The 24,807-nt window shown below is 45.4% G+C and overlaps 1 protein-coding gene across 1 annotated transcript; it reads right to left on the bottom strand.

Moving 5' to 3' along the window:
- Positions 1-1,391: 1,391 nt before the first annotated feature.
- Positions 1,392-24,451, bottom strand: DNTT (DNA nucleotidylexotransferase). The gene is made up of 11 exons (XM_008144116.3): positions 24,249-24,451; positions 16,140-16,314; positions 15,298-15,426; positions 13,957-14,127; positions 12,860-12,931; positions 11,391-11,514; positions 8,551-8,683; positions 7,397-7,505; positions 6,202-6,447; positions 3,910-3,993; positions 1,392-1,800 (listed from the first exon to the last, which is right to left on the bottom strand). Exons 1-11 carry the CDS (start codon positions 24,449-24,451, stop codon positions 1,714-1,716), a joined length of 1,533 nt encoding a protein of 510 aa, XP_008142338.2. The 3' UTR covers positions 1,392-1,713.
- Positions 24,452-24,807: the final 356 nt, after the last annotated feature.

Here is a 24,807-nt window from a genome sequence, read left to right as displayed (position 1 = left end):
AGAGCCAGAGGATTCAGTACATGAACCCTGGGCCAAAGGGATGGGCTGAGCAGCAATGTGGCTGCTGTGTGAGGGAAGGCTGTGCAGTGTCAGCTGGCTCGGGCCAGGCCTTCGCCATCGCTTCTGTGAGGAGGCTTCCGGGAATCCTGTCTCCCCTCTTCTTCAAATAACAAGGATGGATTCTACAAACTCAGTCACTGCCACATGCCAACTTTGCTTTGCAAAACCCCTTGTGAAATTCAGTTGTATTCTATATCCCCTGGGTGCAGTCACTTTGGCCATTTTGTCTATAAAATGAGGTGTGATATAGTTTGGACCATTTATTTTAATTCCACTTACAATCCATTGCTTAGAATCTTTAGTTCAAGTTGTTTCTACTAAACTAGCAAGGTTCAATGTTTCTATGATTTTTTTTTTTTTTGCTACAATGCACAAAAAGTTATCCTATATTATAAAAGGCTAATATGTAAATTGTCCCCTCGGGTGGGAGTTGGACCAACCAGGAGTTTGACCAGGGGGTAGGGCCAGCTGGCCAACCACCTGAGGCCCCTCCCCCTGGTTGGCCAGCCCCGCCCCTGATCACCACCCCACCATCCTGATTGGGGACATCCCCTCCCATCAGCTGGCCTGGCCCGATTGGCCCCAAAGGGCGGGACAGTCGGACACCACCTGTGCATGAATTCGTGCACTGGGCCTCTAGTTGTGGAATAAAGTGAAAAGTGAAGCAGTCGTTCTTGTGGACCTATGACACATCTGCGGTTTTTCTTCGCCTATATTAAAGTACGACATTGGCCCTGGGGTTGGAATTAAGGCTATCCCAGGGGTACTCCTGGGGCTGGCATTCTCTCTGCTGGCTGGTGATGGAGATGTTCAGTCCTCCACAGGGTGCAGCCTGTGATCATGTTGTGCTTGCCTTCCAAGGTTCTTCAGTTCACCACCAGAGGGCGCCCTGCCCCCAAAGCCAAAGGCACTGAGGACATCTGAATTCCACAAACTAGTCACCACCCTAATTGATGAAATTCCGTTATAGAGCAAAAAAACGGTGTGGATCCAAATCCTCCCATTATTTCAAGCCTACTGGGATCCCTCCTCCTCCTCCTGGCCTCCTGGCCTCCCGGCCCACAGTCTGTAATGTCCACCTTCCCCTCCAGATGGCAGCCCTCTTACTGTTGTGCCCATCAGCCATTTCTCTCTGACATTGCCCTTCCAGACCTCCTTGTTCCACGATTCCTGCCTCGGAATGTCTGGCCAAATGAAACCTGTTTCTCCCCTTGCGATAAACCTTAAACTCTTTATTCTCTCATTTTGTATTTTTGTTTAAAAGTCTTTTCTAATATTTGAGTGGGAAAAAAAAGGAAGAAGACTCCACCATCTTGCGTCCTCCTGTTTTTATTGGAAATACACAGTATTTCAGCTACACTGCAGGGAAGGGGGGCTTCGATGAGCTTCCCTGGAAAGGAGCCACCCATTACAACACTGTTTCTATGGCAAAATGCATTGTGAATGCTAAGCAACAGTCGTACAAATGGCCTATTAGAGCTAACCCATTACCAGGTGGTGCCTTATCGTATTTCCAAAACGATTCACTGCTAGAAACAATCTGCATTTCAGTAAGGCTTAAGAATCCCCAACTTTCCGAAGGCATCGTTAACTACAATATGAAGCATATTTATTTAACCTGAGACTTTTTTAAAAAAACGTCAACAAATTTTTCTAGGCATTTCTTTCCCATGGATCGATGTAATCCAATCCCAGGTGTGCAAAAATTTCTTCTTCACTTTCTGCTTCAAGAAATATCCTCTGAAAGCATAACAAGAAATATGTGCATTCAGATATTTTTGTTCAGCATCTCAGTGCTAGCATAATGCAAGGGTTACTTGCAAAACTGTCTTGACAAAATGAATTATTGCCAAAACAGAATTCCCTGCTTCTGAGCATTAAAAGTCATCTTAACGGAATTCTGTAATTTTTATATTTTCCCACGACAAAACATGGCACTTAACAAATTAAGGTAAAATGATGACAGCCTCATATAACCAGTTAAAGGCACTTGGTATTTTTCCTATGGTTCTTAACCACAGTTGTTCATTAAAACCATCTGAAGAAGTTTTAAAAAAATATATTGAAACTTGAGATCAATCTAATGAAATCAGAATTCCAGAAGAGTTCTTGCAATCAATCTATATAAAAGCTCTGGGTAATTCTAATGCACAGCCAGAATTCAGTACTGTTGCTCTAGGTAAGAAGGAGTGACAAGAATTGGATACTCCTATGTGTTATGTTCTCCCCCTGGCCCTCCACACCTGCCCTCACCCCCACCAGGCTTCCACTCTTGTTCTCTTTAAGACCAAACACCACTTCTCCTCCATCCCATAGTTTTGGGTCCATAGGAGACACTCGATTATGTTGAACTATCTATTATATGTCCATTTGCAAGTATTCCTAAATAGGGTTATGTGCATCTGCCTCCACGCACACGCTCAACATCCTGCCACATACAGCGCCCTCTTCTGACAAGAGCACCTTGATTTTTCTTTGGGAACACCCCACCCCCCACCCTCAGTCCCCGAGGATCAGGTGGGGCTGATCTCACCTCCAAAAAGGGACACATAATCCCAGTCTAGCCAATCAGAGCCACCGCAATGGATTCAGGATGGGCACAGGGCCCAGGCCTGGCCAATGAGCATCAGCTCAGGCTCTTGCTGGAACTACTAGGAAACAGGCTCTTCTCTGTTGGGGTAGCTAAGCTGGAAGGATGGGACTCATGGGAAAATCCTGCCTAAGAATGAAGCCAGCACAGAGGGAAACCTGTGTGAGCGCTTGGATGCAGCCACACCTGAAGTCAATATTACCCGGATGCTGCAGTATAGAAGCCAAATTCCTCTTTTGTGCCCATGCCGTTTTAGGTTGGGTTTTTGACACTTGTAACGAAGACAGCTCTAACCAAATACAACTCATTTAGACTGTAAACTAGAGGGCAAACACGATTGCTTTCAGTTATTTTTTGTCTCCTTTCCTCTCAGAGCTTACTTTAGTGTCCCTGACCACTGTAAGAACAGTAGACCTCAGCACTTGTGGACTAACAGTGGAACATTTTTTTAAACTATAACTGATACAGTAATTTATCATGTTGCTGCTGCATGAGTTTGAATTGTGACATTGCCAGGCTAGCACGCCAAATGAGTAACATGGCTGGTGAGTGAGCCTAATGGACCGCTCGGCAGCATCCCAGGGCAGCTCTGATGCTTCCCTCCTTGCAGTCGACTCTCATTAATGACCTAAGGCAGTGATGGCAAACCTATGACACGTGTGTCAGCACTGACACGCGTAGCCATTTCTGATGACACGCGGCCGCTGAGGCGGCCGCATGCTGAGGATGAAACATTTGCTGCTCCTGAGGATGAAACATTTGCGAAATAATGTTTTTTCCTCAAAGTGACACACTACCCGAGTTATGCTCAGTTTTTTGGCGAAGTTTGACACACCAAGCTCAAAAGGTTGCCCATCACTGACCGAAGGGGTCACTCACAATGCTACTGCCTGCTGCATTTGAGGAGTACCTGAGTGGTATTTGTGATGTGGGGGGATCTTTGGTTTTCTTTGGGGTTACTCATCACAGACACCAAGGATATACTAAACTCAATGAATATTCACTGCTGGACTGGTTCTGGGGACCCCATGAGCTCATCATCTTTGAGCCCAATGCCCCCGAGGTGCATTCTGGGCCAGGTGGGAGGCTGTGCTCCCATTAGGATCTTCCCAGCCACCCTCAGCTATGATCGGTGGGAACAGGACATTCTGGGCAAAGGAAACTGAAACTGGACACTAAAATTAGTTCAGGAAACGTGCTCAGGGAGCCAGCCCTTGGGAGGAGGGTCAACGCAGCCCATCTCAGGGAATCAACTCTACCTTGGTCTTGTCATACAGAGCATGGTTATCTAGCATCATCTTCCGCTCGTGTGTGGCATAGCGCCGGAGGTCTCTCTCAAATTGCTGGACAAGAGATAAGTAAAATAAGTTACTATCAAGTCTAGACTCTCTTCAGTATTATGCATTTTAGAGGCATCTATATCCCTAAAATGAAATATCTAACTCAACACGAAACATTCCACGAAATGGAATTAAACTCTGCTATAAACATTCTCAAAGCGATGTTCTCGCCCAGCGCAAAGCTCTGCTATGACAGAGCTCTGTGCTCACGTGTTCGACTAGAATGTAAGCTCTGTGGACACAGGAACGCAATTTCTTTTGTTCTTAACTATATTCCTCTTCAAATATGCCTGGCACATCGATGTACGGCAAATGCTTGTTGAATGAACAAATGGATATTGTGAGGATTGTGTCCAGAATAATATCTGGTTCAGAGTAAATGCTTAAGTAATTTTGGGGGACTTTTTTTTTTTAAATTTGGAATACTGCATTTCCAAAAGAGAATGAGGAACCAGGAGACCCAGATTCCAGCCTGGATTTTGTCCCTATCTGGCTGTATATCTCTTGACAAGTCGCCCAGCCTCTCTGAATCTTGTTTGCTCAGACAGGATGATGGAAGAGGTGTGTGAGGAAGGTCACCTCTGGTTCTAACATCCTCTCCTATGAGATTCTGTACAGCTGAGGGTCTGAGCCACCTGCCCCAGAGCAGCTTCGCCTATGATCAGGGGTGGACTCTGAAGTCACAGGGAGCAAAGCCTGAAGCCTGAGCGGACAGGAACAACTAGGAATAGGAGGGCAATCAATGAAATTCCCATTGAAATTTATTTTTCTGAGAAGCATAAATCTAGAAATACTGTTCTTTCCATGTGGGAATCGGTTGAAAGTTGGGGATAATTGCGCCCTCTAGTGGTGAGGAAATTTATTTATTTTTATTTTTTTTTTTAACAGGAAAGCAGGTTGAAGCTGGGAACTACTCTGCCAGCCCACCACTTGGGTGTGTGAGAAGACAGATTTCCCAACCAGAAGGGCTTTATAATGCAGCAGAGGGGGAGCCAGGATTGTGGGGGAAAGTGGGGTGAGGCAGATTCTGGGTGCGGTAGCTGCTGGTCTGTGGGGTATTGCTTAGCACAGAGCCTCCTCCCAGCCCCGGGTCTCTCTCCTGCTGTCTAGCACACTTAGAACAGTGGCTGCTCACACTGTGAGGGGAAGCCTGGAGGTGAGGGGCTAAGGGGACACTGAGAGGCTGCCCTTGGCTCCCCGGTTCTGGGTGGTGAGATATTCCTGGACTCCTGCGCTAAAATGTCAGCAGCATTTTCCCACACGCTGTTAGAAATCACAACGATGGCTTTCATTTGGGGAGTAATAATGTTCACTCAGCAACTAGTTGTTGATCATCTATTATGTGCCAGGTGTGTTCTGGGTCTTTGGAATAATTCCAGCCCCAAAGCAAAGACACCTGACATTTAACTCAAGGTTGAGGACAATTCATTTGTGTTATGTCATTCATCTTCCATATAAAAACCTCCAAGGACTCATTTCTCTGAGGAACAGCCAGCTGCTCTGAGACATGGGTGAAACAGCGGGGGTAGGGGGAGGGGACAGACTTAGTTCAGAGTATGGAGCACATGCTAATGAGACTCAAGTCAGGGGCTCCATCTCTGGGACTATAAAATGCCTGGAGCGGGGAGCTGCCGCCTGGCCAGCCTGACCATGTGCCAGGGGTGTGCGGAGGGCTTTGCCAGCTTCATCTCACCGAATCCTGTGAACCAGGGAGGTAGCTGAGGTCATTGCCCTCACTTTCCTGATGGGAAAACTAAGACTTACAGGACGTAGGGAACTCGTCCTACATCACCCAGCTGCTAAGAGGCGGTGCAGAGACTTGTGACCAGGTCTGGGGAGGCCAGACCTGTGCTCTGAGCCACCAAGCTGCTTTCTCGGCTTCAGTGGCTCTCACCCTTCACCTGCATTGGAATCACCTGGGGGGCTTTTTCAACTACAAACTGCTGGGCTCCCTCCCCAGAGTTTCGGATTCAGTAGGTCAGGGTGGGGTGGAGAATTGACGTTTCTAACCTGTTCCCAGGTAAGGCTGCTGCTGCTGGTTGAGAGACCACACTTTGAGAATAACTTCTAAATCCACCTGTCTCACTTGACCACGTGCAGGTGGAATGCCGGATGTAGAGCTTTCTGGGCACTGCCCCCTCCTGTCACCCCGCCCCCACTGCCATTGTCACTGCTCTCGGCCACAGTCCCGAGGATCCAGGGAGTGCTTACCCGGGAGCCGGTCCAGCCCAGCAGGGCGAAGGCACGGCGCTCGTAGGGGCACATGACCAGGTCCACACGGATGGCCTTCCAGCTTCTCCCTTCCTGCTGGCTGGCCTTGCCGCTGTCCACTCTCTGATGGTGCAATTTCAGAATCAGAAAGCATTTTTGGAAATGATCTAAAGCATCCACCTTCCTGCTAGGCAACTTGAACTTTTCAAATGTTGACTCTATAAGGTCATAGTATAAAAGTAATCCCTGAAAACAAATGGAAAGACATAAATCAGCAAGAGTCCCCGATGGACAGGGTCCCCGATTTTACACCAGGCTCTTTTAAAATTTTTCTTTATCATTATTTTTTATTTTTTATTTTTGTATTGTTTTCAGAGAGAAGAGGAGAGGGAGAGAGAGGAACATCAATGTGAGAGGAACATCCATCAGCTGCCTCCTCCACGCCCCCTACTGGGCATGTGCCCTGACTGGGCATCAAACCATGACCTCCTGGTTCATAGGTTGATGCTCAACCACTGAGTCATGCTGGCTGGGTGGCACCAGGTTCTTAAAAAAAAAAAATGTTTCTATTGATTTTTTTAGGAAGAGAGGAAGGGAGAGAGATAGAAACACGTATAGGATGCTGCCTCCTGCATGCCCCCTACTGCGGGTGGAGCCTGCAGCCTGATCAGGAACCAGTAACCTCTTGGTTCAAGGGTCCATGCTCAACCACACCAGCTGGGCTTATACCAGGCTGTTAATGCATGTTCTTAAAGGGACGCCTTACGGATTCCAGCAGAACGTGGGTGTGTTTTGTCCTGGCGCTGTGAGCCCACCTGGCCGTGCTCAGAGAGGAAGCCAGGGCGGGGTGTATTATCCTCCCTCTGCAGCCGAGGAATTTGGCAGTTGGAGAGGCCCAGCCAAGGCCCGTTCACAGCAGAGCTGCCAGAGAATCTACCCCCCATTTCTGATCGCAGGCCAGTGCTCAGCAATGCCCCTTCCCCTTTAAGAACAAACCGACCATGAACAACAACAAAAATAAACAAGCTGTGTGTATGCGGTACCTCTCATGGCATGTCATGTGGCATTGTATCAGCTGTTGCAAATAATTGAGAATCACTTAGTCATTATATGATTGTGAGGTAGTGTGTAAAATGCAATGGCATTGACACAATGCTTGAGTCCCCAAACATCCACTTTTGACCTTTCTTCTTACCTTCCTTTCCCATAAGTTTATCACTTTAGGTAAAAGTTGTTGTTCTTCTTCCTCTGTTGATCCTGGGCTGGTAATTAAAAAATCTACGTCATGCCCCATCTTCTTACCCCTGATAAAAAATAACCAGTTGGAAATGGAAGTAAATTAGATTTTTAGCTCTCAATCTTTAACAGTCTTTGTTTTTATGCCTTATGCTTAAGGTTTGCACACAAAATGCTCCTGACATTTGTGTAAACAAAATATCCTTGGTTACACAACCCCACGCCTTGCAAGATAAATTTATGACACAAAAAGCTTAAAAAATCATACATGTATATGATCATGTATGTGTGGGTAAAAAATGACAAAGAAGATTATTTCTTCTGCACACTCACACGTGCAGTGCACCCCCCCTGCACCCCCCACCCCACGCATACAGACAAGTATGATAACAGCAAACTAAGAACTATATGCGCATAATATAAAATGGGGCTCTTAGAATTGTGACATAGATTAAGGGCTCAGCTTGCCAGGACGGCCAACAGCACCATGTAAGATAGCCACAGAGAGAGTCAGGGGAGGGTGTGAGGGGAAGGAATCTCTTTCTGAAAATGGAGGCTTTTTCCTGCACACATCTCTGTGGAGAGTTCATTCATTCATTCATTCATTGGCTCAACCAATAGTTTCGAATGCCTACTTTGTGCCAGGCACCAGGCACTGGTTCTCGCCAAGCACTAAGTTCTAAAGTCTTAGTGGGAAAAGCACAAATACAAACAAACTACTTGGCAGCTAACCAGGAAGCACTGAGAAGGGATGCCTAGCCCAGCATAGGGAGGAGGGACTCAGGGGAGGCTTTCTGGAGGAGGCGGCATTCGAATTGAATCTTAAAGGATGAGAAGACACCAGCCAGGTGATTTGAGGAAAGCCAGGACAAGCAGAAGATCCAGCTGAGCAAAGTCCCAGAGACAAGAAACAGCCCTGTGTGTGTGGAGAATGACGAGCCACTTCGGGTTGCTGGGGTGGAACACGAGGTGCAGGAAACGAGGCTGCAGGAAGAGGCTGGGGCCACAGCACCAAAGACCCTGTGTGCCAGGTTCAGAAGCCTGAACTTCTGAACCTAGGGAGCCACGGAAGGTGTTAGAGCAGGGGAAGCAAGAGCAACCCTCGTTATTTACCTCCGGAACCCTCCTGTCACAGTGACGAAGGCATCCGGGAGAAATGCCCCGACGGCCTCTTTAACCAGCACGCCCACGGCCTCCGCTTCGGCCTTGGTCACACAGCTGACCAGGTCTTCATAATAGAGGAATCCTGAGAGGCCATAGAACAGGTCAATGGAGAGAGTGACACATCTCGTGGGACATGACCAGCCCTCAAAGGGGAGGGATTCTGCTCCACATACAGCTAACGTGGCTACGCGCATGTTATTTGTTCTCTCGGTTGTGAATTTTTCATGGTAACAATGGCTCTTTGCTTTCTGACTGAGGGGCTCACAATGTCCTCAGAAAGAAACAATCTTGCATATCCCTGTAGAAACCAAGCGGTTCTAATCTGACTTCCTATTGAAGAAGCAGCCCTCTTGATCAGTAAGCCACACCCTATTGTTAAAGAAGACAATACTTAAAGATTTGGGGTGGGAAGGCTCAGGGTTGGAAGGTGATAGATGAAATAAAGTTAAAGTCAAGAGTAGGAAGAGGGCAGGTTTGCATCTTTGGTGGTTGGGCTTGTTGCCCTTTGACCTCCATGAAGAAATGGAAGCTCAGACAGGATTGTTCTGATGAAGAGTTGTAATGACTTGATTATTCCCACAGTCCCATAGGGGGATTGAGGCCGAGGAGTCAAGGAGGTGCAAGCCTTCCCTCCAAGATTTGAGATGAAGCCTTGGAGGACAGGTGAGCAGAGGTATGGGGGAGACTCACAGATCCTGAGGGACAATGAACTATCCTTCAATACAAGGCCCTGTTCTCTTATCTAGGTCCAAGCGGGAGACCTTCCAACTCTGCTTAAGTCTCTCTAACAGTGGGAGGCTCTGATACCTCCAGGGGCAGCCCAATTCCTGATTGCAAAGTCTGTTTCAGGAATTCTTCCCCACCCCCTGGTTTTACTGCAGTATAATTGACAAATGAAAATTTGTGTATATGTTTAAGGTTTCCAATGTGATGTTTTGATAATTACCACAGTCAAGCTAATTAGCACACAATGGAAATGGATAAGTTATGATACCAATGCAGAAAAATTACTAAGAGGGTAGATCTCATGTTAAGTGCTCTTACCGCAATAAAAAATAAATTTAATAAAATTAAATACATAATTTATTAATGTGAAAAAATAAAAAGCAATGTTTCATTAGACTTTTGATACAAAATATTTCATCATGGCTGATATTCAAACTGCAACTCACTTGGTAGCCATAAAATTCCTGTGTGCATTCAGGATGTACACACACCAAAAGTCATGATTGACAACAATTTCTTTAAGGACATGTGCAGATATCAGGAATGAACTTGGAGAGACTATAATAATTTGTTGATACCTGGGAAAGCAACTTTATTGGCTTTCTTGCTTTTCTTTTTGGTATGGTCGGGGAGGCTAGCTTATTACAAGAAACAATACACTGAGTAATGTTATATTTCAGGCATTGATTGTTCAAGGCCAAATATATATTTTTATTGATTTCAGAGAGGAAAGGGGAGGAAGAGAGAGATAGAAACATCAATGATGAGAGAGAATAATTGATCAGCTGCTTCCTGCACACCCTCTACTGGGGATAGAGCTGGAAACCTGGGCATGTGCCCTTGACCGGAATCGAGCCCAGAGCCCAGAATTAAACACCGGGTCTCTTGTTCCCCTAGACTCTTTTATTTCCTATGTTGCATTTTATAGAATGTATTAGCAATCTCTCTGAGGTTAGCAACTTGATGAGAGATGAGTAGGAGTTTTGTATAGCTATGTTGATGTGAACCTCCAAGATCTGATTTGTTTACTTTCCCGTGGCTTGTTTCTTTTCAACACTTAAACATAAGATAGTTGCTTTCTTTTATTTCCAGTCTCATCTTGTAGAAGATCCCCTTACTTTTATATCATTAAAATGTTGGCAACTTCATCATTCTGTGTAACTCAGAAGCCATGGGGCCCACAATTGTGGATATGATGCCCTTTCCAATTCCAATTAAATTGTATTTCTATGTTAAAAGTAAACATTCAAAACATGTACAATTATTATTTTTTACCATGCATTGGAATTTCTTCATTTAAAAAAGGCTTAGCAGGACCCTCCCTAAATGGAAGTGACCCAGCCACTTTTAGCCTCCAGGAGGCCCACCAGGCTTTCAGGATGCCTGCGTCAGCACAGTCTTCCCTTCCCACATTGATGAGTCTGGTTGGGTCAACCAGGTCAACCCTATGTATGGATTTCCACCATTTCCATTCTATGTCCTGGTGTTCTACAGTTTCTAAAACAGATCTATATTTGTGGCAGACAACAACTCTAGTTTGTCCAAATATTCTTTGCTTGTTAATCCTCCATGTCGACTTTCTATCCTTGACTCCTCACCGATGCCTCTTACCCAACCGGGACCCAAAGGGTAGAAGGGTCAGTTCAGTAAGAACCAGATGAACAGAGCAACCTGGTTTGACATCTGGACATAAAGAAATGGCAACCGCTATGTGAAGGGCGTATTTGCTCTGTGCCGGGCACAACACTAATGACTTTGCCTGCATTATCTGACTTATTTTCCACTTACATACCAAGGTTACCTCCCCTTTATAGACAAAGTAACTTAAGCTCAGAGATTTTAACACTTGCGTGAGATCACACAGCTGGAAATGTCTGGAGCCAGGATTTGGATCCAGGGCTGTCTGATTCCAAAAGTGTTTGCTTTTAACCATAGCAGGAGAAGAGGCCACACGGGCACCTCAGCTCATGGGGATTAGAATTGAGCTGCAGCCAACGTAGAGCTCTGCCCCCACCTGCCCAGCCCATGGTAACGACGGGAGGTTTTCAGGAGACATGACTTACCTGCTTTCTGCATTCGTGTGAATGTCAGGGTTTTGTCCGACCTTATTTTACTCAGGGTTCTGAAACCCATCCTGAACCATTTCTCAGATGTCTTCAGTCCCACTCCGAATACAGAAGTAAAGAGCTGAAAGGGAAGGAGAGGCAATGCCTTCAGTTCTAAAATAGTCATGACAACAAATGATACTTTTCAAGGTCAAGAGATTAAGAAAAAGCGTCAGCAAATCTCTGACCCAGTTTCTCCTCAGTATGACAAGTAAGTGGGTGATAGTAATTTTTTAGAGAAATTTTTGTTCCAGGGGGGTCCTCTCCTGACAAATGAAACAGACACGAGGAGGCAGGTTCTGGCATCTGCTTAGGGCTCCCCAGTAATCGGATCACGGCGTGGCCTGTGCTGTCCACCTGTGACAACAGCTTTCCCCGTCGGCATGTCCCTTTGCCAAGGGTCCCTCACACACACTCATGCTCTGCATATTTATCCTCACACTTTAACGAGGGATGCGCGTGTAGATTGTGTAAATTCTCCGCCATCGCACAGCTGGTGAGTGGCAGAGCCCGGGCTGAAACCCGGTCTGTCTGCCCTCCAAGCCCGGCTCCTGCCCACTACCACCTTGTGGGCCTGTGCATCCCTTCTGACCCGAAGGGATTGGCTGAAATCTCTCAATGCCAAGGTAAGGAGCACTGGGAGGTAATAAAGCTGCTCCAAAGTAGACAAGGATGCAGGAAGGAGCTTTTCAACACAGGTTTGCTCTTTAAGAGCAGGTTTGTTTTGCCCCGTGGTTGTCGTGTTCCTGTGGTATTGGTGCACATGAGTGACAGACTCCTGGAAGGGAAGGTAATTTGTATCTCATCATAGCGTGGCAAAAGCTCCAGCACCTATACTTATTTAGGCATCTGCTTCCTAGACCATTGGTATGGACTGAATTGCAGCCCCCTACCCCCCAAAATAATTTATAATAATAAAGCAGAATATGCTAATTAGACCAGATGTCCTTCCGGACGAAGCCAGGACTGCAGCTTCGGGATCGAGGCAGCTGCCACAGCTGCGAAGACCTACTCTTGCACGAATTTCGTGCATCGGGCATCTAGTATATATCCTCCAGTGTGATGGTATTTGGAGATGGGGCCTTTGGGAGGTGATTAGCTTTAGATGAGGTCTTGAGGGTAGAGCCATAGTGATGGGATTTGTGCCCTTATAAGAAGAGACACCAGAGAGCTTGTTCTCTCTCTATCTCATGGGAGGGCACACTGAGAAGGAAGCCACCTGCAAGCCAGGAAGAGAGTCTTAACCAGAACCCAGCCATGCTGGCATTCTGAGCTCAGAATTCCAGCCTCCAGAATTGTGAGAAAAGAAATGTTCCTTAGTTAAGCCTCCTACTCCATGGCATTTGCTAGGGCAGCCCAAACTGACCCATACAGCCACCTAGAATAAGTAATAGGATTAACCGAAAACCATGTGTAAAATCACTTACTTTGAAGGACTGATATCGCTCATCATTTAACACAGCTTTAACTTCAGAACTTTCTCCATCTTCAATAATTTCCTGCATAGACATTTGGAAAATATTTTAAATTAGTGATATTGGACAATCACAGTCTAAGATGCTGAAATCGCTTGACTTTTCATAAAATGCACACCCGTTGTGTGGAGGATGTTCCTCTAGATTATCCAGAGAAAACAAGACATTTCCCTATAATCTTGAAAATCTCAGGTCATGTATTTCCAAGTGTCACTTTACAATCCTCTGGAACAAAGGTACAGAATGATTCGGGTCCAAATCTATGGGGCACCTAACCAGAATACTCACTGACCAAAGGTGTCTAAATATTTGTGATAATCTACTTTTCAATGGAACTTGCTGAAACAAAGATTTTTTTCATCTGAGTGGATTAGGTTCGGACCCATTGAAAAGCCAACTCGAAGGTCAAGCCCTTATGATGTCTGGCTCAGAGCCACCCACCCTCCTCTAGATAGAGTTAGGATTATTTATCTTAAACAATTGACCTTGCACCTTAAATAACTGAAACGTACTTCTGGGTGACCAACCTGCCTTGCTGCGGAATCCTTCCACATCATTTAATAAATAGGCACCCCCCCGGCTCTCTATCCGGAAATTACACACAGAGATGCAGAATCAACTCCACTGCCTGTTACACCCACCACCATCCTGGAGGGCGATGTCTCCTGATGGAACTGAGGCCCTTCACCCAGCCTGTGTCTGAAGTCAGACCATCCCCTGCTGTCGAGCTTTGATGTCACTCGATTCTTTCACTGTGATTAATAATAATACAGGAGAGTCCTTTTTCCCACTTAGTTGGCCCCACATAGCTCCAGCTGTCATAATATTGGTTATAGAGTCTATGTATCTATCGTCTATCTATCTATCTATCTACCATCTAATCTATCTAGAGAAAGTAAAATAAGTCATGAATGTATCTACATAGTTGACAGGAACATCTCTCTCTCTCTCTCTCTCTCTCTCTCTCTCTCTCTCTCTCTCTCCGCCCCCCCACTCCCTGCCTACCTACTTACCTGTCAGAGGTGTGACAAATCACATTTCACCCTTACCTCTATGATACTCTTTACTTTGTCCCCCAAGCAGGGAATTCCTTCTGTGTCCTTCATACTGATGATGGTGAATGGCAGTGACTTAAGTACAGAAGCCGCTCTCATGAATGCCAGACAGGAGCCTTCGTTTTCTCTAAACTCACAGTTTTCAGCCAGTACCTCAAAGGCATCCTGAAGAATGAAACCAGATGAGTAGAACACGGCCTTGTTTCCCAGCCCCGTGGTCACTCGCAAATGTCTCTTGCTCTCATTTAAGTATTGGAGAACCCTGCCTGGCCTTTTCCCTGAAGGTCAGGATTGGGTCTTCAGTACCCTTGCACCCCTCCCTCTCCTGTTTGATAAGAAGACAGGCCTCAGCGTGTTTTGGAAGGAAACTTTGAGTTCACTGCCGTTAGATATTCTAAAATGATTTAACTAAAATGATCTCATGCTCACAGCATCCTACCAGTCATTACTTGGAGTTACTGATCCTTCCTTCTTTGCTTGCTGACATTCCCATCAGCCTGCCGCCAGGATTCTGCCTTGACCACTGGGTCCCCCCATCTCTTGGCTTGTCTGTAAAGCACATTCAGCACGCTGTGCTTTAACACGGGCTGGCCGAATGACGGGTGTAATCCCAGGTGGCACAGGCTCGAGGCCGGGGTCATTTGAGGTGGAGTGTGTTTGCACTTCTAGCGGAGGAGGAAGCAGCTGCAGCTGTGTGGCATCGTGCACATGGCACCCATTTCCTGGTCCTCCTCGCACAGAAGGCTTCTATTCACTATAGCGCTGCATGCTTTACCCACCTGACAACTGACTCGATGCTGGAGGACAAGCAGTTGTGGGCTTGTTAGGCTCCTTTGAACCACAATTGCCAAACTTCAGGGCTGGATGGGGCTTTAGAGATAATCTAGCTCATTTCTGATTGAATGGAGAAGAAACGGGCTCAGAGAGAGGAACTGACTTCCCCTCGCTCATTAACATCAGAGAAGCGAGACGCGCTTTTGGTTTCCCAGCTCAGGCTGTTTATGCATTATTGCTATGCCCATGCAATTGGACTAGCCACCGTATTTGCTTTTTCCGAATATTTGCCTTTGACAAGTGTGATGCCCAACAATGATGACTCTTAATAAATAGTAATCTACCATCTCTAAAGAGTATAATCCAAATAGATTTGTCCACTTCCATGATACGAGTAGGCCCATTCTTGATAGAAAGAAAAACCAGAGATTAGGGTTGGGAGAGGGGGGGTGGTGAGTGTGGGAAAAACTTTCCTAGCTTTTCAGAAGAATTCACAGTTTGTAGACTCATGGGAAGGACCTGCAGGCCTCATCAGCCCTGGGTTTTGTGAAGCCCCATTACCGTGAATATGTGGTTACGGTTGTTTAAAGTGGTTCTTCTCTGACATGCGTATGGAGAGATCTTTCTTCCAGCAAGTGGTGGAGTCTCCTGGGGCTCTGGGCTGGGGCCACCCAAATAGTCTCTTCTCACCTAAACAAATGCAAAAGCATTTAGGTTTAATAACAATCAATAGTAATAATAATAGACAGGCATGAAGAAAAAATTGGAAGCAGTTTGATGGCAATTATCTCTGGAAAGAGGGTAAAATTTCAGGAGAGTCAAATTTTATATTATACAAATCTCTAATATTTGAATTTGTTATAATTAACATGCATTATTTTTCCAATCAGGGAAAAAAAAACACACATGCACATGAAAAAGGACCATCAGTGAAATACCATTTTCCTTTCCTATGAAAAGGAAACGAACCTTCTTCCTGAGGGTTCTAGCACGTTAGTGAAGGATTTTGAATTAAGAGCTTAACTTTGTTAACCTTTTGCTTTATGGATGGTCATAGCAAGAAAAAAACAGAAACCCTCCACATCTCTGGCCCCAGAACATCAAGGCTTCAACATTTTGAATTGGTGTGTAGACCTCTTCATAAAAGCAGCTACCATTTATTAAGGTCAGGCTTGGTGTTAAGTGTTTTGCAGGTATGTTATTCTAATCCTCAGACCCATCTTTCGAAGTGGGTGCTGTTGTTATCCCATATTATAGAGGAGGAGAGTGGAGCTCAGAAAAGCTAAGTGACTTGCCTAAGGTCACACAGGGCGTGAGCAGAGGGCCCAGGTCTGTCTGGTTCTGTAGCCCATGTTCCTAACCATCAAGCCAAGGACAGTGGAAACCACAGCCAGGACACTTACGAGGAGCTGGTGTTGTCCTGTCGTCGCCACTGGCTTTCCCGCGCGCATACATTCTATCAGCCAGGAGACGTCGAGGAGTTGTGGCTGTGAGCTGGCTCTCACCTTCTGCGCCTGAAGCCACTCCAGGACCTCGGGACCTGAGGTGTTTTCTGCCACAATGTGGGTGACGGAGTCACTGCAGAAGGCAAGACAAATCACCAGCTGGGGGCCCTTTCAGAGCCAGAAGCTCTCCTCTCTCCTCAAGGTCCTCAGAGCATCCCCGCCAAAGGGCAGCAGCAGAGACACAAGAAGACTTCCTATGGAATACCATTAGCCCACTGTCCCTGCTGCCGCCACACAGAACGAATGTTTTGGTGTTTTATGTCCAATATCATATGAACGACAATAAACTGCGAGACACACAGAATTGTCCCAGAAAGCCTGAAAGGACAGTTGCCATAGTTACACACCAACATGGAGAAGCCACAGGGAGGCTGCCAGGCTCTCTGAGCTCTGGGCTGTGCCTCAACCCGGGAGGGGGGAGCCCTGGGGCTCATCTTCCAAACCCATGCCCCTCACCATCCACTCTTCCGACCCCTTTTCCACCACCACTGTCTCCTCACTGCGGACACAGCCCCGCCTCTAACAGAGACATCCATCCAGATGCCTGGAAATGCCGGGGAAAGGGTGACAATATAACATACACGCATATACAGAAGACAAAGGCTAGGGCGAAGTACTCCAGAATATTAGAAAAAAAATTATAACCATATACACACATGTATTAGTATACAGTTGTCCCTCGGTATCCACAGGGGATTGGTTCCAAGACTCCCATGGATACCAAAATCCGCAGATGCTCTAGTCCCTTACATAAAATGGTGTAGTATTTGCATATAACCTACGCACACTCTCTCATGTACTTTAAATCCACTTTAGATTCCCTATAGCACCTATACAATGTAAGTGCTACGTGAATAGTTAGTATACTGTACTGTTAAGGGATCAACTTCCTGGAATTTTAAACTTATTTTCCATCTATGATTGGTTGAATCTGTGGATGGGGAACCATTGGATACAAAGGCCCAACAGTATATTCTTACTTGATCCCCCCGAGAGACTTAGGAGGCAGGCAATATAATTTTAGATGAGAAAACGGAGGCGTACGGAGGCTACATGAAGCCAGGATTCAGACCCAGGTGTGCATGACTCAAGCAATCTCTTAACGTTCTACTACTCTGTGGTTAGAGTCCTGGGTGAGGTTTTGTTTTGGTATTTTAATGTGTTTTCTCTTATGAACCATCTATCATCACTTCTCTTTAGGAGAAAAAATATACATGACTGTCATTTTTAAGGACAAAAAGACCTGGAGTGAGTGGGGCAGAGGTGTATCTGTCTGCCCTGGGCTTTCTTTTCAAAGACCCCAAGGCACTGCCGGGATGGCTGTTCCTGAAATATCAATGGATTCAATTCCTTAAATGCACCTAGTTTCTCAACCAGGACTAAGTAATGTGTTGGACTAGGTTTGGGAGGCCTGAACCAACCAAAGCAGTTATGGGATAGAATTTGTCCCTCAGCTTCCCACAGGGCAAATGCGCAGGCTCTTCTGCAACTAGTGCTGAACTGAGATGTGCTGCTCGTGCTCCTTGGCGTCCTGAAGGCAGGGACAGTGTTATGATCTGCCTGGCTACAGTCTGGGATATAACCAGGCCTGGTGCCCAGCACATGGCCAGATTCATAGTAACGGTCAATAGTTAGACCATTGGTAGAATGAATAAATGAATTAATTAATCAATGGCTCCAAAGGGATATTTCTCTTTTTTAAAAGATTTTTTAAAATTGATTTTTAGAGAGAAAGGAAGGGAGCAGGTGAAAGAGAGAAACATCGATGTGAGCGCAAACCATCAATCGGCATACCCCCTACCAGGATGGAACTTGAAACCTGGGCATGTGCCCTGACCAGGAATCGAACCGGTAACTTTTCAGTGCATGAGATGACATCCAATCAACTGAGCCACACCGGTCAGGGCAGGAATGTTTCTTAAACTCTAGTGTTTCTCCAAGACACCCAGAAAGCTGGGTTAAAATTCAGATGCCGGGCCCTATTACCAGAGATTCAGATTCAGTAAATCTTACCTAGGGCCCAGGAACATGCATTTTTTACAAACTCCCTCCATGATTCTGACGTAGTCAGTCAGTCCTAGTTATCTATTGATATGTACCAACTGCCCCAAAATGTAATAGCTTAACAAACGTAATGATTTCACTATATCTGCAATTTTGTGGGTCAGGAATTCAGGCAGCTTGGCTGGTGATCCTTCTGTTTGGTGTGGTCCCCATGGAGGTGCGACGTTCCAGATGTCAACCTGACACCTTGCGTGGCCTCTCTCAGGGGCACTCAAACTCCTTGCAGAAGGTTCTGGGATCCAGGAATAGTAGAGGCCACAGGGCCTTTTATGATCCTGCCTCAAAAGTCACATTACGTCCCTCTATTGGTTGAAGCAGTCACAAGCCCTCCCAGATGCAAGGAAAGGAGAATAGCCCCTGCCTCTTCATGGGAGCGCCCATATTTTATTTTATTTTTTTAAAATATATTTTATTGATTTTTACAGAGAGGAAGGGAGACTGAGAGTTAGAAACATCGATGAGAGAGAAACACCAACCAGCTGCCTCCTGCACACTCCCCACTGGGGATGTGCCCGCAACCAAGGTACATGCCCTTGACCGGAATCGAACCTGGGACCCTTGAGTCCGCAGGCCGATGCTCTATCCACTGAGCCAAACCATTTGGGACAAGGAGCGCCCATATTTTAACCCCCGCTTCCCGCCCGCCATAGCCCACGAACTCCACTTTGTGAAACACGTCTGTAATAAAGATTTTCTTTTAACTGGACGTTGTGCTCAATTACAGCAATGTTTCCCAACACGGTATGCATTTCTCTGCAGGTACAACAGATAATTTTAGCAGGTACAACTGAACATTTAAAAGGCATATGTGTTTATTTATATCTACATTTTTAAATTATACCTATCAGGCATGGTTGAATGGGTTTCATAGTTTTTATATTATACCTTAGGACAAAGCTAAATTATGTTTAACAACTCAGTTTAGGAACAATGAAAGGAAACACATTACGTGTATGATAACACATGTGGTAAAAGATATAAGAACCCTAATGTGGCACTCAGATGTCTGGAAAGCCCTGAGTTATGGAATGAACTCATAAATCTTAGTTCTGATTTTTTCCTCTGATATCTGTATCCTGGCTCTTCCTGTCTTTCTTTTCCTAGTTGGTCCTGCCTCTCAGTATAATTAGAAAAACTCTCCATGAAGAAAGAGACAGCCATCCCTTTTGCCTGGAGACAGACCCCCAATCTGACTTCCCCAGTTTTCGTGGGCGGTCACCTGCTTTTATCTTCGTCTTTAAAACTGTTTTCTTTCCCTGGAAAGGTCATTCCTGATCCTTCCCATCTGATGTAGGACTTGTTTTTTTTTTTTTTAAGCAATGCCTTTAAACAGTAATTTACAGTTCAGCTGAGCTGTTTGCAGTTTAAAAACCCTCCTGCCAATTCCCCTTAGCAACTGATCTATTTCCGAATCCCTGAAACAGGAAAATCGAAGCAGTCAAGACAGGGTTCCATTTCCAGCCCTGATAGACTTAGTAAGACTGAGAGGGTCTTGCCTTAGTTTTTTGGCCCATCTGAAATGGTACGGTGAACATTTTCATTAACTTAAATTCCACACATTTTGAAATACAAAGTAATTTGGACCAGAGCTGAACTAGAGTTTACATTGCATGCTCCTGAATTTATAAAAATAAAGTATCAATTTGCTGCTTACAAAAAGTCATACTGGTGCATTGTAGAAAAAAATTTAATTACAAAAATTAATCCTGGAAATCACAAGTTCCTCTGGCTGGTTCCGTATTCACCAGATAAATCATTCTTTTGAGCAAGTATTTCCTGAAGCCTACTGTGTGCAAGAAAATGGTCAGAGGTCTGAGAGTGAGGTGGGTATGATGGCCCTGGTGACGCCCTTGCCCTTGGAGTCAAGGAGGGGTAACTAACTGGATGAGATGAGGAGCAAAGCCAGTGGGAGGTCACGGATCTCCCGTGCTCCAGGGAGGAAGTTCTCTCCTCTAAGAGGGCTTCCAGGGGTCGTAGGTCTTAGACACAGAGGGGCGTAGGGAGGAGAGGTTCAAGGTTGGGCGGGGGGGAAGTAAGAAAAAAATATAAAGAAAAATGTGTTTGGATACTGGGCCTGAAAGGGGCCTAGAGATGGACTAGTTAAACATTATATTTTCTAGAGCTGGTAGCATCTTTTTCATCTGGTGTTCAGTTTATTTGGCAATGACCTTTAATATTTTTATTTCAGACACCACGAATTTGAAGTGATAGGACACTGTCAAAGATAAACAAAGCCGGACCCTAGTGAGAGCTGCAAGGATAGATTTTATTTAGTAATAACTACTGCAGTAGGGAAGAGCGTCCAGCACGAGGGCAGTTCAACTCAAGGAAACGAGGCAGGAGACCTTCTAAAGGCTGGGGTGTGTTAGGGGAAAGGCACTGAGGGGCTCTAGGAGAGTTGGTCCATGTGGCCGGCCACCTGGATTTGCTAGTTGGCGCTTATTCAGAGGAGAAACACATTTCTTGAATCATTATGTCAGGAGGCATCGGTGCAAGTTACAGCCTTTACTTCCCACGGAGAATGAAATTGGGAGTTCTCTCCTGAATGTTTGCCTAAGGGCTGACTCTCTGGTCATTGAAATGAATGGAAAGTAAAGGCGTCAGGGAAGGAAAATGCTAATTTAGAAGAAGAAGAAGAAGAAGAAGAAGAAGAAGAAGAAGAAGAAGAAGAAGAAGAGGAAGAAGAAGGAGGAGGAGGAGGAGGAGGAGGAGGAGGAGGAGGAGGAGGAGGAGGAGGAGGAGGAGGAGGAGGAGGAGAAGGAGAAGGAGAAGGAGAAGGAGAAGGAGAAGGAGAAGGAGAAGGAGAAGGAGAAGGAGAAGGAGAAGGAGAAGGAGAAGGAGAAGAAGAAGAAGAAGAAGAAGAAGAAGAAGAAGAAGAAGAAGAAGAAGAAGAAGAAGAAGAAGAAGAAGAAGACGACGACTAGTACACACTTGGAAACTATATTATGGTCTCTTAATTCTAGATGATAACTAAGCTACAATTCCCGACTCCCCTGTCTCATTATAAACTCCTTGCTGGAAAGGCTCATGTCTTCTAGTCTGCATGTCCAGGGCCATACAAATAATGTGCAGAACGGGTATGAACAGAACCCTTTACTTGTGATGCCACAATGGTCTGTCTTGCTTTTATTGAAGACAATGCCTTCCAAAGGTACCCTTGCAGACAAGTTATGGAGGTCTAGGCAGGATGAACGTGTCATCTGCTGGACTTCTACTGCTTGAACAGTGGAACTCAGCAAGTGTTAAACTGCCGGTGACACAACCCTGGAGAGCCATCCTTCCAGCCACAGCTCTTCCTTCTTCAACATGGAAGGGCATGTGCATATGTGCTGGGGAATATAACAGCTCCAGACAGTACAGTTTGGGGCATGCAGGTGTGCCATTTCTAAGCTGTGCTCAGGCCCAGGTAAAGGAAGAATCAGATTTTCCCTCAAATTTAATCCTCCTGGAATCCAAAGGATGTGCTAGGAACTATGAAGGTTGTTGCCTATTTTCAGAACATCCCTTCCCCACTTTAGCTCGGCCTTCTCTGAATCTTAGAATAGTGAAGACAGGCATAGCTAGCCTTCACTATTGAGAAGCACCAAAATCAGCTTTTATTTTCATTTTTAAAATATATGCATATTGTAAACAATTTGGAAAACAGAGAATAAAACTAGTCATAATCCCTCACTACTACTCCCTCCCCCCCCAAAAAAAAATAACCACTTATAACATTTTTATTTCCTTCCTCTCTTTGTTCTACTTGTTTATATCATTTGACCTAGTTCATATTATGGAGAAAGAACCCTCTCCTCAGGGTTTTGTTGTAAAGGTCAATGGATCCAGCTAATTAACAAGAAAACAATCACACTTTATGTTTGCATAACTTTTCATTTATCAAGGCGTGTTGGCATCCAACATCACATTGGGTGGTCACATCAGACTAAACCATTTGCCTAGAAACCAAGGTCAGAGAGCAGAGAGGGAGTCTCGCCTCACATGCCGTGGCTGGAAAGAGACAGGGTCAGAATTTGAGGTCTCTAGATTTCTTATCTACAGATTTCCCCCTACAATCATGTCTACTGTCCTTTCCAGTGAAAGTGTGCATGTCTAAGTAGAGAAATTCTGTTTGCGAGCTAGGACTTCTACTTCCTGTGGTTTATTTTTGTGCCATCGAGCACATTTGTACTTAATGTGTCTGCTGAGCTGCCAGCCTGGGAACTCTGCCACCATCGCACGCACAGCAGCAGTTTGCTCACCAGGCACCAGTTTCCTCTGTCGCCTGAGCAGCTGGGCTTGGCCCCTGGCCGCGGGCATCTGGGCACAGCGCTGCCTCTAGAGCTCTCTGGCCAGAAGAAACTTGCCTCCATAATCTGCCCAAGTACCTGCCTCCGCCACCAGGTACGTGATTGTAGCTGTGCCTGTAACCTCACTAGCCAGCCCCTGCTGGAAGTATGGGCCGTTCAACAGAGAGTTTCCATGTAAGTGCTACCTTGACCAACTGGCTCTCACCTTCCCGCCCGGCCCTCGCCAAATTTCTTTACCACAAAAAAGCAGTTCCTTATTTGCTAAGGCTTTTAATTTCTGGTGTTTTGGTGTGTGTGTGGTTTTTTGTTTTTTTTTTCCAAATTCTTTTAAAAATATTACCCCTTCTCTGCCTCTTTGCCTATGTCATCTTTCCCCTCCTCCTAATTCAATATTTTGGGTTTAACATCACAAATGAGACAGGGGTTAAAGAGAAAAAAGAGGCAGAGAGGGGCAAAGGAGACCATATAAAGAGGAATCAGATGGGAGAGAGGCCATGGAAGACTCAGGAGTTTCTGAGTGGGCGCTTTGATAAAAAATAAAATGTTTCTGTGACATGGTGTTTTCAGATGAATAATAGGTCTCATGAAAATGATCACATCTGATTATCGACTTTTTACATATGTCTCTCAAGCAATTTGAAGCTGACATTTCTCAGCATGAAAGGCTTGTCAGTTTTATTTTTAAACATCCAAGACTATTTTTTAAAATGCAAGTTTATTTTCTCATAGAATTCTTATCGTTTTTCCTGAAGAAAAAAAAAAAAAACTTGGTCAGTCTATTCCTCTGACCAGCAAAGCCAGCCAATTGTTTTAATCATCATTCTTTATTCACTGCAAGTCCCCTGGTGGTTCTGTTTGGAACTATTTATGTCAAGGTTCTAACACCATTTATTTCTGGATTGTTAGTTTTCTCTTCCATCTATTTGAGGCCAGTGAAGAGCTTACATAACAGGGAGGAAAGCAATAAGGCTAATTGCAGGGATGTGACTGAGTTTGTGAGTGAACCAGTCTAAGTAGCCCAATGGTGGCTTCAATTGCCTTCTCGTCTCAGTTCTCTTGAGCATTCTCATCACGGTCAGCTCAGAGTTGTCCCTGAATCTTTAATGAGCACCCTTCTCTCTACAAACCCCACTCACACGGCTCTTTGGAAAAGTAAGATCAAGGCCACACTGGGGTGCCTACATGAGCCAGCTATCGTCACTCATCCTAGACCTCGCCTGTCACAGACACTGGTCACCTCAGCACAGCCAGATGTTTAGCTCAAGAGCCAGGCAGCCAAAGCATTCCTTTTGCCTCAAAGTAGCTGAAATTTTTTGATTGAACTCGGTGGTGTTTTGTTCAAACTGGTCAAGAATGAAATTGAGTGGCTTCAGCCTTGAATTTTCCAACTAGGTTTCTGTTTATTATTTTTAGATACCTCATCTCATCAAAGTGAAAGGCAAAAAAATATATATATATACCTTGTTTTTGGATGCTAATTATTTTCAATATGAGTCTATTCAGTCACCACTCATCTTATTTCCCCCAACTAATTGGCTCAGGTCTGTTCCTTGGTTTCATCACCTCTTCCCTACATGGGAGGAAACTCAGGGTTCTTGGGTTTCAAAGGAGCTGTTCACAAAACTGACTCACAAATGAATCAGCGGTGTCCTACCTGAGCTCATTCTCCACCCTGAATCCTTTCCTTCGAGCCAGCTCCATGAGGAAGGCTCTGCGGCTGGTTCCCATTCTCTTCTCCAAAATGAAGAGGACCAAATCTCGGAACTTGATGTCCTGAGGAGGAGAAGCCATCGAGGCACCCATCTGCCTGGGTCTCTTCTTCCGAGGGCCCGAGTGGGCCATTCGCAGTGAGTCCATGGGAAGGAGGCTGCTGCTGCTCCAGCTGTGTCTGAAGGTGGTGTCTCCAGCAGTGAGGAAGAGTCCACCCCTCCTTCAGAAGAGCTCTGATGTCATCTCACCAGCAGGCTCTGAAGCCAGGGCAAGGTTCCTGGGCCCTTCCCTGGTGATAGTCTTCCTGCCGAAGAGTGATGGGGGAATTTCTGCCTCGCTTCAGCTCATTGTCCAATGTAGAGATCATAACAGAAACAGGAAATGAATTTTTGCTTTCCTATGCTATGTATAATCTCATCAGATCTTATGAGAAGGGTAGGGAAACATCATTTTCCCATTTTATTTATTTGTTTGTTTGTTTATGTGTTGAGGCCTCTCTTGTC

Source organism: Eptesicus fuscus, chromosome 17, assembly GCF_027574615.1.
Source record: "Eptesicus fuscus isolate TK198812 chromosome 17, DD_ASM_mEF_20220401, whole genome shotgun sequence".
Taxonomy (NCBI): domain Eukaryota; kingdom Metazoa; phylum Chordata; class Mammalia; order Chiroptera; family Vespertilionidae; genus Eptesicus; species Eptesicus fuscus.
This window is presented reverse-complemented; position numbering and strand designations above follow the sequence as displayed.